We start from the raw sequence: 14,699 nt of genomic DNA on the forward strand, positions 1-14,699 counted from the left end.
CAAGATAAATGCATTTTTTGAAACTTTGATCTTGTAAGTTTCCGTGGCAGTTAGCATATTTAAAATGCGTCTGTTTGACATGGGGTCATGGGTTGCTATGGAGGGTTCAAAACAGGTCAAATTTTGAGTCTTTGTGCAGGATTTTTTCCAGGATGTAATGAATGTAGTAGGAGCAGAGGATAAGGATTGGTGGTTTCTTCTCGCTCCCAAATCCATATCAGGGATGTATGGTTTCTACCAGAACTTTTCATAGTCTAGTAGCTGATACTCACCAAATAGTAATGAGGATATAAGCAGCTCGACCAAACAAATGACTTTTATGCCCTACCATTTTCATAACAGAATTTAGTAATGGTTGTGTGCAACAGAGTTCACCATAAACGACAATAGAAGACGTTCATAAGTTTGCCAATTAATTATTTAAGGGCTGCACTAAGCTCATGGACCCCTTAAAGCTGCACTTGGCACCTGAACATTCCATGAGAAGCACCATAGAGCAACGATACTTCCAGTACAAGAGAGTTACGATAAACCATAATACAAGACAAGTTCATAATTTTGCCAATTAATTATTATTTATTGAAGGACTGCACGACCTCCTCGACCCCCCAAAGCGGCACTTGGGACCTGACCAAAAGTAGATAGATACACATGTGTCAATCTAATGAATCATTTCAAAAAGTGTATTTAGGTGATACAGTAGTAAAGAAAAGCAATGAACAACTACTGCTATAACGGAGAAATAAACTCAGTTTAGTGGTCTGCTTGTTGCCAGTATTTTCACAATGACAAAACCTAAAAAAAACACAACTATTTTGTACATTTTTTGAAAATTTGGTCTGCCAAGCTTGTGAATCTCCATGGCAGTAAGAGCATATTTAAAATGCCTCTGTTTTACACGGGTTGCTACGAAGGGTTTTAAACAGGTCAAATTTTGAGTCTATGTGCAGGTTTTATCATGAAGTAATGAAGCTAGTAGGAGCAAAGGATAAGGATTGGTAGCTAACTAATTGCATCCTCTCTCTACCAAAACCATATGAGTGATGTATGGTTTCTCATGATCACAGCAGAACTTGAAATTTTCACCAGTCTTGTTGGCGATGCTCGGCAAATAGTACTGGGGATCTAAGCAGCTCGACCACACAAATAACTTCTATGCCCTACACTTTTCATGACGGAATTTAGTGATGGTTGTGTGCATAATGCAAGCTAAAGAAGACTGACTGAACATAACAGATTGATGGTGGCAAAAGAACTGTCTTTATTATACCCTAAAAAACCGAAACTGTCTGCCAAGTTCACTACACATAAGAGCGGAAGACATACATGCAAATACAGGAAATATAGCTTTTATTAAACTAGATGAGTTCGTATAATAACGAAGTAATGCACAGTAGAGAAGAGCTTGGATTATTTCTCTTACCAAGAGGAGGAAACAGCCGAGCAATCTCTGCCTTAGTCATATCTGCAAATGGGCCCAGTTGAGACACTTGCGACGATCCAGAATTGTTATCTTTGTACACAGCCATTGCACAAGCCCTAAATGACCTGAACCGGTGGGTCATTTCTTCATGGTCACGGGATACCTCATGATACTTGCACCAGCGTTTATACAAGTCCCACAGGGATTCCTTGGACTTAATGGAATTCTCATCAACCAGGGGAAAGGTTTCTGGATCCGCGTCCGGCACAAAGCCGCTGAGTAGTTTTTCTTCTGACAAAGAACCTTCTGCCGATCAGTAGCACAGAGTTAAAATTTGATTGTAAAATAACATCATTTGTAATAATGCTCTCAACAGAATTAATTTGATTGAAGGCAGAGACATATTAAGACAAAACAATATGGGAATTTCAGGTATTAAACCTAGATCCAAGTAAGGACAATTGCTTTGGTATTCAGGATTCAGATTTATATTCCAAAAGAGTTAGGCCAACCGCGCTTGGCCAATTGATCCGCGGTCCAGACTCTATTTTGGATGGCCAGCCAAGCAAAGAACTTACCATGAGTGGAGCCCAGATTTTCCACACTGCATGCTCCAAGGGAGAGCGAATGAGGCCAAGCAATTGCGCTTTGTGATCTGCTTGGATGGACAACTACTTTTAGAACAATTGACCTTGGATGGACAACTACTGTTAGAACAAAGAAATAAACTCTGGTTTAGTGATCTGCTTGTTGGCAATCTTTTCACCATTATAGAATCTTGAAAACAAGATAAATGCATTTTTTGAAACTTTGATCTTGTAAGTTTCCATGGCAGTTAGCATATTTAAAATGCGTCTGTCTGACATGGGGTCATGGGTTGCTATGGAGGGTTCAAAACAGGTCAAATTTTGAGCCTTTGTGCAGGATTTTTTTCAGGATGTAATGAATGTAGTAGGAGCAAAGTTAGGATTGGTGGTTTCTTCTCGCTCCCAAATCCAAATCAGGGATGTATGGCTTCTACGAGAACTTATCATAGTCTAGTAGCCGATACTCACCAAATAGTAATGAGGATATAAGCAGCTCGACCAAACAAATGACTTTTATGCCCTACCATTTTCATAACAGAATTTAGTAATGGTTGTGTGCAACAGAGTTCACCATAAACAACAATAGAAGACGTTCATAAGTTTGCCAAGTAATTATTTAAGGGCTGCACTAGCTCATGGACCACACAAAGCTGCACTTGGCACCTGAACATTCCATGAGAAGCACCATCGAGCAACGATACTTCCAGTACAACAGAGTTTAACATAAACCATAAGACAAGAAGAGTTCATAATTTTGCCAATTAGTTATTTATTTAAGGGCTGCACTACCTCCTGGACTCCCCGAAGCGGCACTTGGGACCTGACCAAAGGTAGATAGATACACATGTGTCAATCTAACGAATCATTTCGAAAGTGTATGAAAGACACTTTTTAGGTGATACAGTAGTAAGGAAAGCAATGAACAACTACTGCTAGAACGGAGAAATAAATTCAGTTTTGTGGTCTACTTGTTGCCAGTATTTTCACAATGACAAAACCTAAAAAATAACACAACTATTTAATTCATTTTTTTGAAAATTTGGTCTGCCAAGCTTGTCAATCTCCATGGCAATTAGAGCAAATTTAAAATGCCTCTGTTTTACACGGGTTGCTACGGAGGGTTTAAAACAGGTCAAATTTTGAGCCTATGTGCAGGGTTTATCATGAAGTAATGAAGGTAGTAGGAGCAAAGGATAAGGATTGGTAGCTAACTAATTACATCTTCTCTCTGCCAAAGCCAAACCCATATGAGCAATGTATGGTTTCTCATGATAAGAGCAGAACTTGATATTTTCACCAGTCTTGTTGGCAATGCTCTAAGCAGCTCGACCACACAAATAACTTCTATGCCCTACACTTTTCTTGAAACAATTTAGTGATGGTTGTGTGCAGAATGCAAGCTAAGAAGACCAACTGAACATAACAGGTTGATGGTGTCAAAAGAACAGTTTTATACACTAAAAAACCGAAATTGTCTGCCAAGTTCACTACACATAAGAGCGGAAGACATACATGCAAATACAGAAAATAATAAAAACTAGATGAGTTCATATAATAACGAAGTAATGCACAGTAGGGCTAGAAGAGCTTGGATTATTTTTCTTACCACGAGGAGGAAACAGCCGAGCAATCTCCGCCTTAGTCATATCTGCAAATGGGCCCAGTTGAGACACTTGCGACGATCCAGAATTGTTAGCTTTGTACACGGACATTGCACAAGCCCTAAATGACCTGAACCGGCGGGTCATTTCTTCATGGCTACGAGATACCCCACGATACTTGCACCAGCATTTATACAAGGCCCACAGAGATTCCTTGGACTTAATGGAATTCTCATCAACAAGGGGATATTTTTCATTTGGATTTATGTCCGCCGTAAAGACTAGTCCGAGAATTTTTTCTGATCCAGAACCTTTGCCGTTCAGTAGCACAGAGTTAAAATTCGATTGTAAAATAGCATCATTTGTAATAATGCTCTCAACGGAATTAATTTGATTGAAAGCAGAGACATCAAGACATCATGAATCATCATAAACCAGTTTTTTAAACACTTAGTTTTACTAAGAAAAATATGCTTGCCAGATGTCCGAATGAATAGGGCCCAATCTCTGCCAGCTTATTCAAATAGATCTACTGACAAGAAGAAATAATATGGGAATTCTGGGTATTAAATTCAGATCCAAGTAAGGCGGATTCCTTTTCATATCCAAAGCCTAAGAATCCTTAGTATTCAGATACAAATTCTGAAAGAGTTATAATCCAATTAAGGAGAATTCCTTTGGAATTCGGGATTCAGATCCGATTTCGGAAAGAGCTATCAAAATAACATGGGAATTTTAGGTATGAAATTCAGATCCAAGTAAGAATAATTACTTTGGGAATTTTGGCATTCAGGACTTAGATCCAAATTACGAAAGAGCTGTCTCGGATTACCTGCAGCTGCAGACATGCGACGGATGGAATCGCCAGTCAGATAGAGCCGGGGGAGGCACGGAGAGATGCCACCAGCAGTATCTCCAATGGGGCGTGATGCTAGGGCTGCCCGAACGAGCTTGGACGCGATGAAAGCCATAGCCAGGGTACGTGAGGAGGCAGCAGAGAAGAGAACCTCCTCGTCACGGTTAAACCCTGTTCGTTAGGGTTTTTGCGTGTTGCCGGTCCCCGATTTATATAGATCGAGGGCTCTCTTGAAGCCGTTGGATCGCTCTCGCCTTCGATCTCCTCCGCACACAATCATACACCGAGCGTCAGCCCAGGGCATGTGTGGGCTGTGCGGCCGAAACTGAGAGGCTCCAGGTAGGATGTATATAAAGCCCATCGGGCCAACCCAGCGAATCCAGCAACCCAAGAGAGGGGAATGAAAACCTCAAAAAGGGGGAAAAAAAAAAAGGAAAAAGTCCCCTCATCTTTACCTAATCTTTATCTTTCCTAAATGATAACGCCCACACGTGTGGCACAATTCAACATGGCCCAAATGCCTCCATTATCATTCTTTTTTGCCAAGTCAAAACAGGTGACATCAGCAGGAATATTTTTGGTTTTCAGACTTAAAAATGTTTTATCTCCTAAATAAAAAATCTCTTTAAAAATCCATTTTTCACCAATAAATCCATCTCGACGAGATCTCAAAACTAGATCCTATGTTGATATGTTTCAATGACTTTTTTTTGCCAAAAATTTCCATGATATTTACACTAAAGTTGTAATTGTGTTTACAATAAATTTGCCATGATATGTTTCGTCTATTTTTTCTTCTAGATCTCAAAACTAGAAGCACACATATTTGCTTTTCATGGATGCACAAATTTGCTTTCACGGAAAAAAGGAAACTGTGTTTTCATAAGAAACATATATTTGCTTCCGCAGATTGTGCTTCTCGAAAAGGAGAAATAGTGAAAACCGAAACCATGCTTCCGGCTCCAGGTTTTTTCTTCCTTTTATTGCCATTCATTTTTTCAATTCCCGGTTCTGGATTTTTTTCTATTTTTTCTACTTTAGTTTGTTTTTCATTTAAAAAAGTTCGTTGAAACCTATTAACGTGAAGTAAAGATTTGAAGATCTTGACACGAGAAATCCAACGATAAAAATGGTTCAGGATTTGGACACACGATTCAAGAGATAAAATATTTGAATAAACGAATTTATGAAAAAGGAAAAAATCCGGTACGCACATGCAGTTCGCCTCAGAAGTTGGAAGTGACAGGTAACCCTTAATTAGTGATTTGTGGTAGGGTTCCGCTTGCTAGGGGGCGCGCCAATGTCTTACTTATGGCGAAACGTAGGGTAGCCTTGCCTGGGCCGGCCCAACGCGCGGGTGGCCACAGGCCACAACCTCTTTCCCCCCATGTATATATATTACAAAAATGCCCGTTTACATAAAACATCTGAGAAGTGTATACATTTGAAAGATGTTAAATGTGTATAAATAAATGATTCTGATGTATACAAAAAATGTACAATGTGTATGAAAAAATAGACATAAAAAAATTTAAGTTTTAAAATGTTAATCATTTATTCAGATTTTTTAATGTGTATTAAAAAATTGTTCCCGATGCATACAAATGTACAATCTGTATGGACAAAATAGACCTAAAAATATAAGTTTTAGAAATGTTAATCATGTATTTGGAAAATATTAAGTGTGTATACAAAAAATGTATAATTTCTATGAAAAAATAGACCTAAAATATATGTTTACAAAAATGTAAATCATATATTCCAAAAAGTTAAACGTGTATATATAAAATTTTCCTAATGTATACAAAAAATATACAATTTCTATGGAAAAAGTAGACATCAAAATATTACATGTGTTAGAAAATGATAATCATGTACTTTCAAAATGTTAAAAGTGTATATAAAAGTTAATTTTTATGTATATAAAAACTATAAAAGATGTATGAAGAAGGTAAACCCAAAAAAAAAATTTCAAAAATAATAGTTCTAATCATGTATTTGAAAAATGTTAAAGGTGTATATAAAAAGGGTTCCTAATACATATGAAAAATGTACAAAGAAAACTGAAGAAAACCAATAAAACCCCAAAAAAACAAAGAAAAAAGAAAACAAAATGGTTAAAAAAAGAAGAAAACCAAAAAGAAACCAGATCAAAAACCAGTACAGCAAGCAATCGATAGATCCTAAAGCGGCCGAGCGAGGAGAAGTGGGCCAGCCCATTTCAAAACGAGGCAAAAACATCTTCATGCAAATGAACCATAGGACTCAGAGAGCAACTTTGCGGGGCTCTTCCAAGGGTCACTTTTATGGTCTTGGAGCGCACCAAGTGGTCCGCCCAGCGATCGCCTCGTGTCGCGAGCCGGGGCTCCTTTGGATATCGGTTTTTTAATTTTCCTGTACATGTTTTCAGGGTTTACATGGTTTTTTTTTGGGTTTTTTTCTTCCTTTTCCTAGGTTTTGAAGTTTTCTCTTCTCTAAAACATGGTAATTTCTGAAAGTTTCTAAAACATGGCAAACTTGCCATCCTTCAAATATTTTGCGACCATTTTCTTCAAATGTATATATTTTTTATTTCTCTAACATGGCAAACTTACTATATGGACCATGGCAAAATTAGTTTAGGGATCATGGCAAGTTTAATTCAAGTATCATGGCAAAATTCTTTTGTCTTATCATTGCCAAATTATATTTGTCATAAATTACAATTTTCTTTAACAATTTGACATGGCAAGTTTAACTCAAGTCCCATGTCTAAATTTGACATATTTTTAGACATCCCTAAAATTGCCATGACAAATGATCGCTACAACATGGCAAATTTTAAAAGTTTCTAAAACATGGCAAACTTGCCATCCTTCAAATAATTTGCCACCATTTTCTCCAAATATTTTTTTTTTCTCTAACATGGCAAACTTCCTATATGGACCATGGCAAAAAATAGTTTATGGCAAGTTTAATTCAAGTACCATGGGAAAATTCTTCCGTCTTATCATTGCCAAATTATATTTTACATAAATGACAATTTTCTTTAAAGATTTGACATGGAAATTTTAACTCGAGTCCCATGTCTAAATTTGCCATGTTTTTAAACAACTGTAAAATTGCCATGACAAACGATCACTTAAACATGCCAAATTCTAAAAGTTTCTAAAACATGGCAAACTTGCCAACCTTCAAATAGTTTGCCACCATTTTCTTCAAATGTATATATTTTTATTTCTCTAACATGGAAAACTTACTAGATGGACCATGGCAAGTTTAATTCAAGTACCAAGGCAAAATTCTTTTGTCTTATTGTTGCCAAATTATATTTTACATAAATGACAATTTTCTTTAAAGATTTGACATGGAAAGTTTAACTCGAGTCCCATGTCTAAATTTGCCATGTTTTTAAACAACTCTAAAATTGCCATGACAAACGATCACTTAAACATGCCAAATTCAGAAAGTTTCTAAAACGTGGCAAACTTGCCATCCTTCAAATAGTTTGCCACCATTTTCTTCAAATGTATATATTTTTTATTTCTCTAACTTGGGAAACTTACTAGATGGACCATGGCAAGTTTAATTCAAGTACTATGGCAAAATTCTTCTGTCTTATATTTGTCAATTTTTTTTATGCAAATGCTTTTTTTAGATTTAACATGGCAAGTTTAACTCAAGTCCCATGTTTAAATTTGCCATGTTTTTAGACATCTCTAAAATTGCCATGACAAACGATCACTAAAACATGGCAAAATTTGAAAGTTTCTAAAACATGGCAAACTTGCCATCCTTCAAATAGTTTGCCACCATTTTCTTCAAATGTATATATTTTTATTTCTCTGACACGACAAACTTACTATATGGACCATGGCAAAATTAGTTTATGGACCATGGCAAATTGCTTTTATTCTTTACATATCATTCTTGCCATGTCAATCAACTATGCTGTATATACTTGCCATGTAATAGAAATATTTTAATTTAGAGATCTCTGAAAATTTCCATGACAAATGTCTATAATTCATATACCTTTTTTCCTTTTCTCTTGCAACATGGCAACAATTACTTTCTATGAGACCATGGCATATTTAAGTTCATGGAGCATGGCATTTGTAGTTTATGCATCATGGAAAATTACCTCTCTTTTTGCAACAATGGCAAAAAATGTACTATCTAATGGAACATGTCAACCTAAGTTCATGGATCTTGGTAAATGTAGTTTATGGGGCACGGCAAATTCTTTTATTATGTTATACCAATGGCATTTTATCTTCACGCCGCATGGAAAATTTATTTTCAAGTACATGGCAAATAATTTTTTTCAAGCATTATTTTTCTTGTTGGAGCACGGCAACACATGTCCTCCTTTTTAATGCAGACCATGAAAATTTTGCTAGTTGTGCTCTGTCATGGCATGTACGTACTTTTGTTTGTGTTGTTGTTTTAACAAGTATAACAGTGCAATTTTATCATCTAATCCATGGCAATATATATAATTTTTTTCATCAACTTTTTCTATATGAACTTGTCTAGATTTCGTGTGATTTTTACTGTAAAGTTTTTTTCTCAGTTTTTAGTTGGTTTTCTGTTTTTTTTTACGTTTTGGGTACCTTAAATGGGCATGTTTGGCCTGTTAGCACGAAGCGACATAAGGTTGTTCGCGTTGGGAGGCCTCCCACTCAGAACGAAATTGTTCGATCGTTCCTCCCTGCCTTGGGGAAAGATTCGTTCGGTCTGGGAAGGGCTCCCACCGTACGTTCCCTCAATATTGGCGTCCTAAAAGAAATGTGATGTTTCATGTTTCATTTTTTTCTCACTACCCCTTCGTTCACCCCCCCCCCCCCCCCCCCCCCCCCCCCGCCCTAACGAAAATCAATCACCTCAATTTTACTTTAGTTACTTACCAAATTTCTCATCAAAATATAATGTAAATCACGGGCAGTTAAATCTCAAGTTAACATACTGAATATTTATATCCCATTGCAATGCACGAGCACTGTCGTAGTGATATATTAGAAATCGACTGCCCGTAGTCGATCTCTTTCTTCTGACCGCATCGCTCTACCCCGAGTGGCTTCCACTGCTAGTGTCCACCTAACTAGGTGACGAATTTGCCTAACTAGGTGACGAATTTGCCTTTTGAATTTTTGTATGCCGAAACCCTCTACAAATACTAGCATTTCCGAACTTTTATTGCCCCAAAAATTGAAATCATCTATAAAAAGCTACATCAATTGTTCCGAGAGCATCTATTTTCACACTGAAAATTGCACGTGGCAGCTACACCTTCTTTGCTGCGGATATAGACATAAACAAATGCAGTACTGTGCACGAAACATACATGGCAAATATTGAACATCGGTCGAACCACGAAAAACAACGTGCGGAGAGGTAGAACAGCGCATGCATGCATGCACGAACGGTCGCTGGCCTGAGAATCACATGATGGTGCACGCACTGGGTGGGTACTCCTCGTAGATGAACCTCCCCTCCTGCACGATCCGGCAGCCCTTGCACCCTCTGCACGACGACGCCGGCCCGCCGCAGCCCATCGGCGGGGGCTGCATCATCTGCAGCGGCGTCGGCATCGGCGGCGGCCACGCCCCGTACCCGCCGCCGCCGCACGAGCCGCACCCTCCTCCGCAGTACGCCGGGCCTCCGCACGGCTGCCTCTTCGGGGTCGCCGGCGCCGCCCAGGGCGGGTGCTGAGGGTGGTGGGGGGCGGGGTACGCCGGCATCTGCGGCGGCTCGCACGGCCACTGCGGCTGGGGATGCGGGTACTGATGCACGCCTCCCCAGTGGCTCGGGTCGCTGCATGGCCACGGGTAGCAGAGGTTGCAGATCTGCGTGAACTGCAGGTTCACCGTCGTCGACGGCGCGGCTGGTTTGGGTTCCTCCTTGGGCTTCGGCTTCTCCTCCGGCTTCTTCTTGTCCGGCTTCTTCTCGTCGGGTTTCTTCTTTTCCTCCGGCTTCTTCTCGTCGGGCTTCTTCTTCTCATCCGGCTTCTTCTCGTCGGGCTTCTTGCAGCAGCACTTGCAGCCATCGGCGGCCGACTTCTTCTCCTTGGGCTTCTTCTCCTCCGGCTTCTTCTCTTCAGGCTTCTTGGCATCGGGCTTCTTCTCTTCGACGATCTTGATGTCCTTGATCGCCTTGCAGGCCTTGCATCGCAGCTTCTTGGACAGCTTCACCGGGTCGAACGGACCGGAGACGGTCACCGTGTTTTTCTTCGTGTCGAAATTGATGGTGCTGATCTTCTCCTTCTCTGATCCATGGATGTTAATTGCATCGAAGTCAATAAGCAAAACACAAAATGGATCCACGTCGTATTACAGGGTTAATTTGACAAAATTAAATCGAGTACTTGACTATTGTTCACAACACCACTACTCCACCCGCCAAATCAACCATGCATGCACGCATGCAGATGAAGGTAAGCATGTATGCATGAAACAGGGCGCTCACACCTTCTCTGCCATGGCTGGAGCTGAGGCGACCTCCAACGAACGTTTAATGGCCGAGTTGCCACAAAAGGAAGAGGGAATATATATATATAGGGGATTCTAAGAAATATATTACGGCACGAACTTTCATTGTTGCAGTGCAGCATCACACTTGTGGTCATCTTGATGAGATGACGTGGCAGTGGTTACGTTCCACCGTCGCCATGACTCGTCACACACCGAAATCCATGCCATCATCTAATGAAATAACACATTTTTTTAGCTAGGCATAATCGAATAGGAGCACTACATCTGCCCACCCACCATATATTGCACTCCAAGAAAGAACAAAAGTATAATTGCATGCAAGCCGCCGGCATAGCCGGTGAAGGAGGAATATGGCATCACATGAGCGTGATGAAGACCTAATCAGTAGTTTAAGCATAAGATTCGGGGCAACAACCTTTCCCAGCCATGATCATCACGGAGCATGAGCTAGCCTGAACATGGGACAAATAAGTCGCCGTAGTTGGTCCGGACACTGCTGGCACTACGCCTGGGCATGTTGCCAAAACGCCACGAGACGAACCTTCTCACGTCTCATTTCCCGCACCGGGGTGCATAGAAAACGCGCATGTCGGCCGCACTGATGAACTATCGTCACGTACGTACATGGAACTCGATGACGATTTGGAGCCGTTTTGACGCGATCTGTGCAGGTGATGGGTGAGCTGCAACAACCCATCGGCCAACCTCATGTCGAAATGAAAATGATCACGCAGCTAGCTAGGCTGCGTACACATGGATGCCAACAATGGTCAACGACGACAGCTATGTCGAAATGATCAGCTGGCTGGCATGTACGATTGGATCGTCGCCAACCACCGATATGGATAGGCGGCAAGGTACTGCAAACCGGGGGAGAGCATGTCGTGGAGCATCTTTCTTGTGACCTGGGTTGTTTGCTATACTGATAACTGATTAACGTGCATTTGCCATGAGACGGGCGACCGCTTTTCCCGCTTGCTGCGGTCATGCACCATCCCCAAGCGCTGTGAGGCGGCCACGGCGAACGATGGTGGACTGGCCGCGGCAGCTCGCCGGATTTGGCTTCGGCGAGGTGACGGAGTGGACCGAGGTGCAGCCGAGGTGGTGTCATCACAGAATGAAACGACCGGCCGGGTATGTTTTGTGTTTGTAACAAAGGGCTTGTTGCAATCGTTGCAAAAGGGTGTTTCAGCCCGGAAAAAAACACAACTTTTTTCTTGCGAAGGACTTATGTTGCAGCTGTAACATGACCTCTATTAGACCTTTGTTGCAGAAAACTGCAACACCGCTTTTGCTGCAAAGGGAGGCTGCTCTCGGGGGGCGCATTGGATGGTCATTGTCGGGTCCATCCAATGGATGGTCAGCAAGGCGGTGAATATCCCTCGGTTATCCATCAAAGGACGCACATAACTTGGTATCAAAACAACCCCTATGAGAGACTATAAAGGGACCGTGCCCTCATCACATATAAGATTAAGATGATTGCTATTTCAACCATAAATTGCGACTTTTGCATCGCTTGGCAGGTTATAACATTGATTATACTTGTCTTGGGTACAATGTGTTGAGTATAAGGATTATTAGAAAGTATATGATAGACTAGGATTTGGTCATGCCTTGTCTTGTATTTGAAGTTGATCTTTGTACTTCTATATATATGCTCACGAGGTTCAAGCAATACAATAACAATTACACCAATCCTCTCTCTCTTTTCTAACATGGTATCAGTTTCCGGATTCTAAAACCTAGCCGCCGCCGCTTCCGCACCCGCGCGCCGCCCTCGGGGCGGTCGACCTCCATGACCGCCGCCGGGGGCCGCGCCGCCCGTACCTAGGGTTCGTCCGCCACATGTTGACCGACTGCCCTAGAGAGTGCTTTTCCGATCCTTTGATTCGGGTTTTTCTCTCTCTCGCCGGTCGCTTTGATCGACGCGTTTTCCTTTTTGGTTTTTCGATCTATACTTGATCGGTTTGCGTCGCCCGTCGCCGCCGTCGACACCCCGCGCCTCTACTCCGACACCGGCGTGACCGGCCGGATACTTTACAGACCCAGCGGCCTCGCGCGACAGGTGGCCCCTCAAGGCAGTCGTCCGCGCGCCGGCCGTCACCGCCCTGCTCCGACCCGGACACCTGCATCGCCTACACCCGGCGGCCTCACGCCATGCAGCGGCCAATCATAACCGCCGCTTGCACGTCGGCCCGCCAATCGATCCACCCCACCCGCCTTCGCCGTGTTTCCACGGGGGCCCTGCGGGTTGTCTCGACGGCCTCGTCCCCGGCTGCGTCGAGCCGACTACGTCATGCCCGTCGGCTGCCTTGAGCTCGTGCGCCGCTGCTCCGTTGGTCGCTCGGGCCTCGCTGCCCGGGCGCTGGCGCTGCTTTGGTGGCCCTGGTGCCGGTGCTGACGCGCTCGTCCGCACGTCGTCCCATGCCGTCCATCGTCGTCGGCTTCATCTCGGACTACGCCGCCACCTCGTCTTCACCAAGCGGCGTCCCCGACCTCGCGCGCGATCGGATTGATCACCCGCCCGCCGCTGCGATCCGCCTCATCTACGCCGTGCGACCGACCTGGCCCGTCGGTTGCGCGCGCCTCTCCAGGCCCCGTGAAGACTGTCCCGAGTTCAGCGCGCTCCTCTACCGATCGAGCAACGGGCTGCCACTGCGTCGCTCGGGCCGCAGCGCCGCCGCCCCGTGGTTCTTCTCCCGGCTGCACCGACCCGCGTCAACGCTGTGTGGCCCCTTCGGACCGCAGCGCCCCCGGTCCACCGCTGCCCCGGGGCCGTCCGCTCCAGGCCGTCCCCGTAGCTGCACCGACCCTCGCGCCACCACTGCGTCGCCCCGTCGGGCCGTAGCGAGCATGGCACGCGGTCCACGCCGCCGCTCCGAGGCCATCCCCGTGGTTGCACCGACCCGTGCTCTGCCGCCCCTTCGGGTTGTAGCGCTGCGCCCCGCGGTCCCTGCGACCGCCCCAAGGTCTTTCGCCGTCGCCCCGACCTGCTCGCCGCCGCTGCGTCGGCCATTCGGGCCGTAGCGCCGTGGCCCGCGCTCCACTTCACCGTCCACGCGCGTCGACTTCCCGTGGTATGCGTCGCGCCGTCTCCCTTGGCGCGGGAACGCCACCGTCAGCGCCGGTCTTCGTCACGCTGTCAGAGTTCTTTGCCTACTTCGAGCATCCCCGCCGCGCTCCTAACCTAGTCGTCGCCGCCGCCGCTCTTCTTCGGCCGCCGCCGCCGCTACCCCCGTAGGCGTTGCAGCCGCCCGTCCACCCCCTTCATCTTCGTTCAGCACCAGCCCGTCGCCATCGTCGCCGTCATCTACCCCGACCGCTTCGTCTACTCCGACAACCGCGGGCGACACTGGCCCCGCGCCGATTGGCGCCGCAACCGTCGTCGAGTCCTTCTCTGCTGGCCTCTCGGACTTCTTCGACATGGCGTACAGCTCGTGCAGGTCCCAGTCTACGCATGCCCGGTGCTGGCAACACCGCCGCGTGCCTTCGTCCGTGACGTGTCCCCGGGCATGGCAAGCCTGGTGCGGCGTTTCGTCAACTTCGTCTTCGTCCGTCTACGCATGCCCGGTACTGGCAACACCGACGCGTGCCTTCGTCTACGATGTGTCCCCGGGGTTGGCAACCCCGGCGCGACGCGTCGTCAACATCATCTACTTCCTGGCGCACCACTACTTCGACACCACTGCGCCCATGACTAACTCGGCGCCTCCTTGCGCCCGCGGCTCCACGACGACTTCCTCGACATCGACCACG

General features: G+C 44.5%; 2 protein-coding genes across 2 annotated transcripts; both read right to left on the minus strand.

Annotated features, from left to right (window-relative positions):
- Positions 1-432: 432 nt before the first annotated feature.
- LOC123048683 (uncharacterized) lies at positions 433-4,633 on the minus strand. The gene is made up of 6 exons (XM_044471729.1): positions 4,444-4,633; positions 3,617-3,922; positions 2,800-2,830; positions 2,002-2,078; positions 1,424-1,729; positions 433-627 (listed from the first exon to the last, which is right to left on the minus strand). Exons 1-6 carry the CDS (start codon positions 4,580-4,582, stop codon positions 566-568), a joined length of 921 nt encoding a protein of 306 aa, XP_044327664.1. The 5' UTR covers positions 4,583-4,633; the 3' UTR covers positions 433-565.
- Positions 4,634-9,623: 4,990 nt separating this feature from the next.
- Positions 9,624-10,778, minus strand: LOC123048685 (protein PYRICULARIA ORYZAE RESISTANCE 21; the record flags this gene model as incomplete). The annotated part of the gene is made up of 1 exon (XM_044471730.1): positions 9,624-10,778. A coding segment is annotated over one exon (888 nt), but the record flags the coding sequence as incomplete, so codon positions are not given.
- Positions 10,779-14,699: the final 3,921 nt, after the last annotated feature.

This window comes from Triticum aestivum, chromosome 2D (assembly GCF_018294505.1).
Source record: "Triticum aestivum cultivar Chinese Spring chromosome 2D, IWGSC CS RefSeq v2.1, whole genome shotgun sequence".
Lineage (NCBI taxonomy): Eukaryota > Viridiplantae > Streptophyta > Magnoliopsida > Poales > Poaceae > Triticum > Triticum aestivum.

Bases quoted from the DNA above. Each gene is read 5' to 3' on its own strand.
- LOC123048683 (XM_044471729.1), bottom strand. From the start codon at position 4,582: ATGGCTTTCATCGCGTCCAAGCTCGTTCGGGCAGCCCTAGCATCACGC. The intron at 2,079-2,799 runs GTAGTGCAGCCC...CCATCCAAGCAG, and splicing joins CGCTTCGGGGAGTCCAGGAG to ATCACAAAGCGCAATTGCTT. The intron at 628-1,423 runs GTAAGAGAAATA...ACTTTTGGTCAG, and splicing joins TCGGCTGTTTCCTCCTCTTG to GTCCCAAGTGCCGCTTTGGG.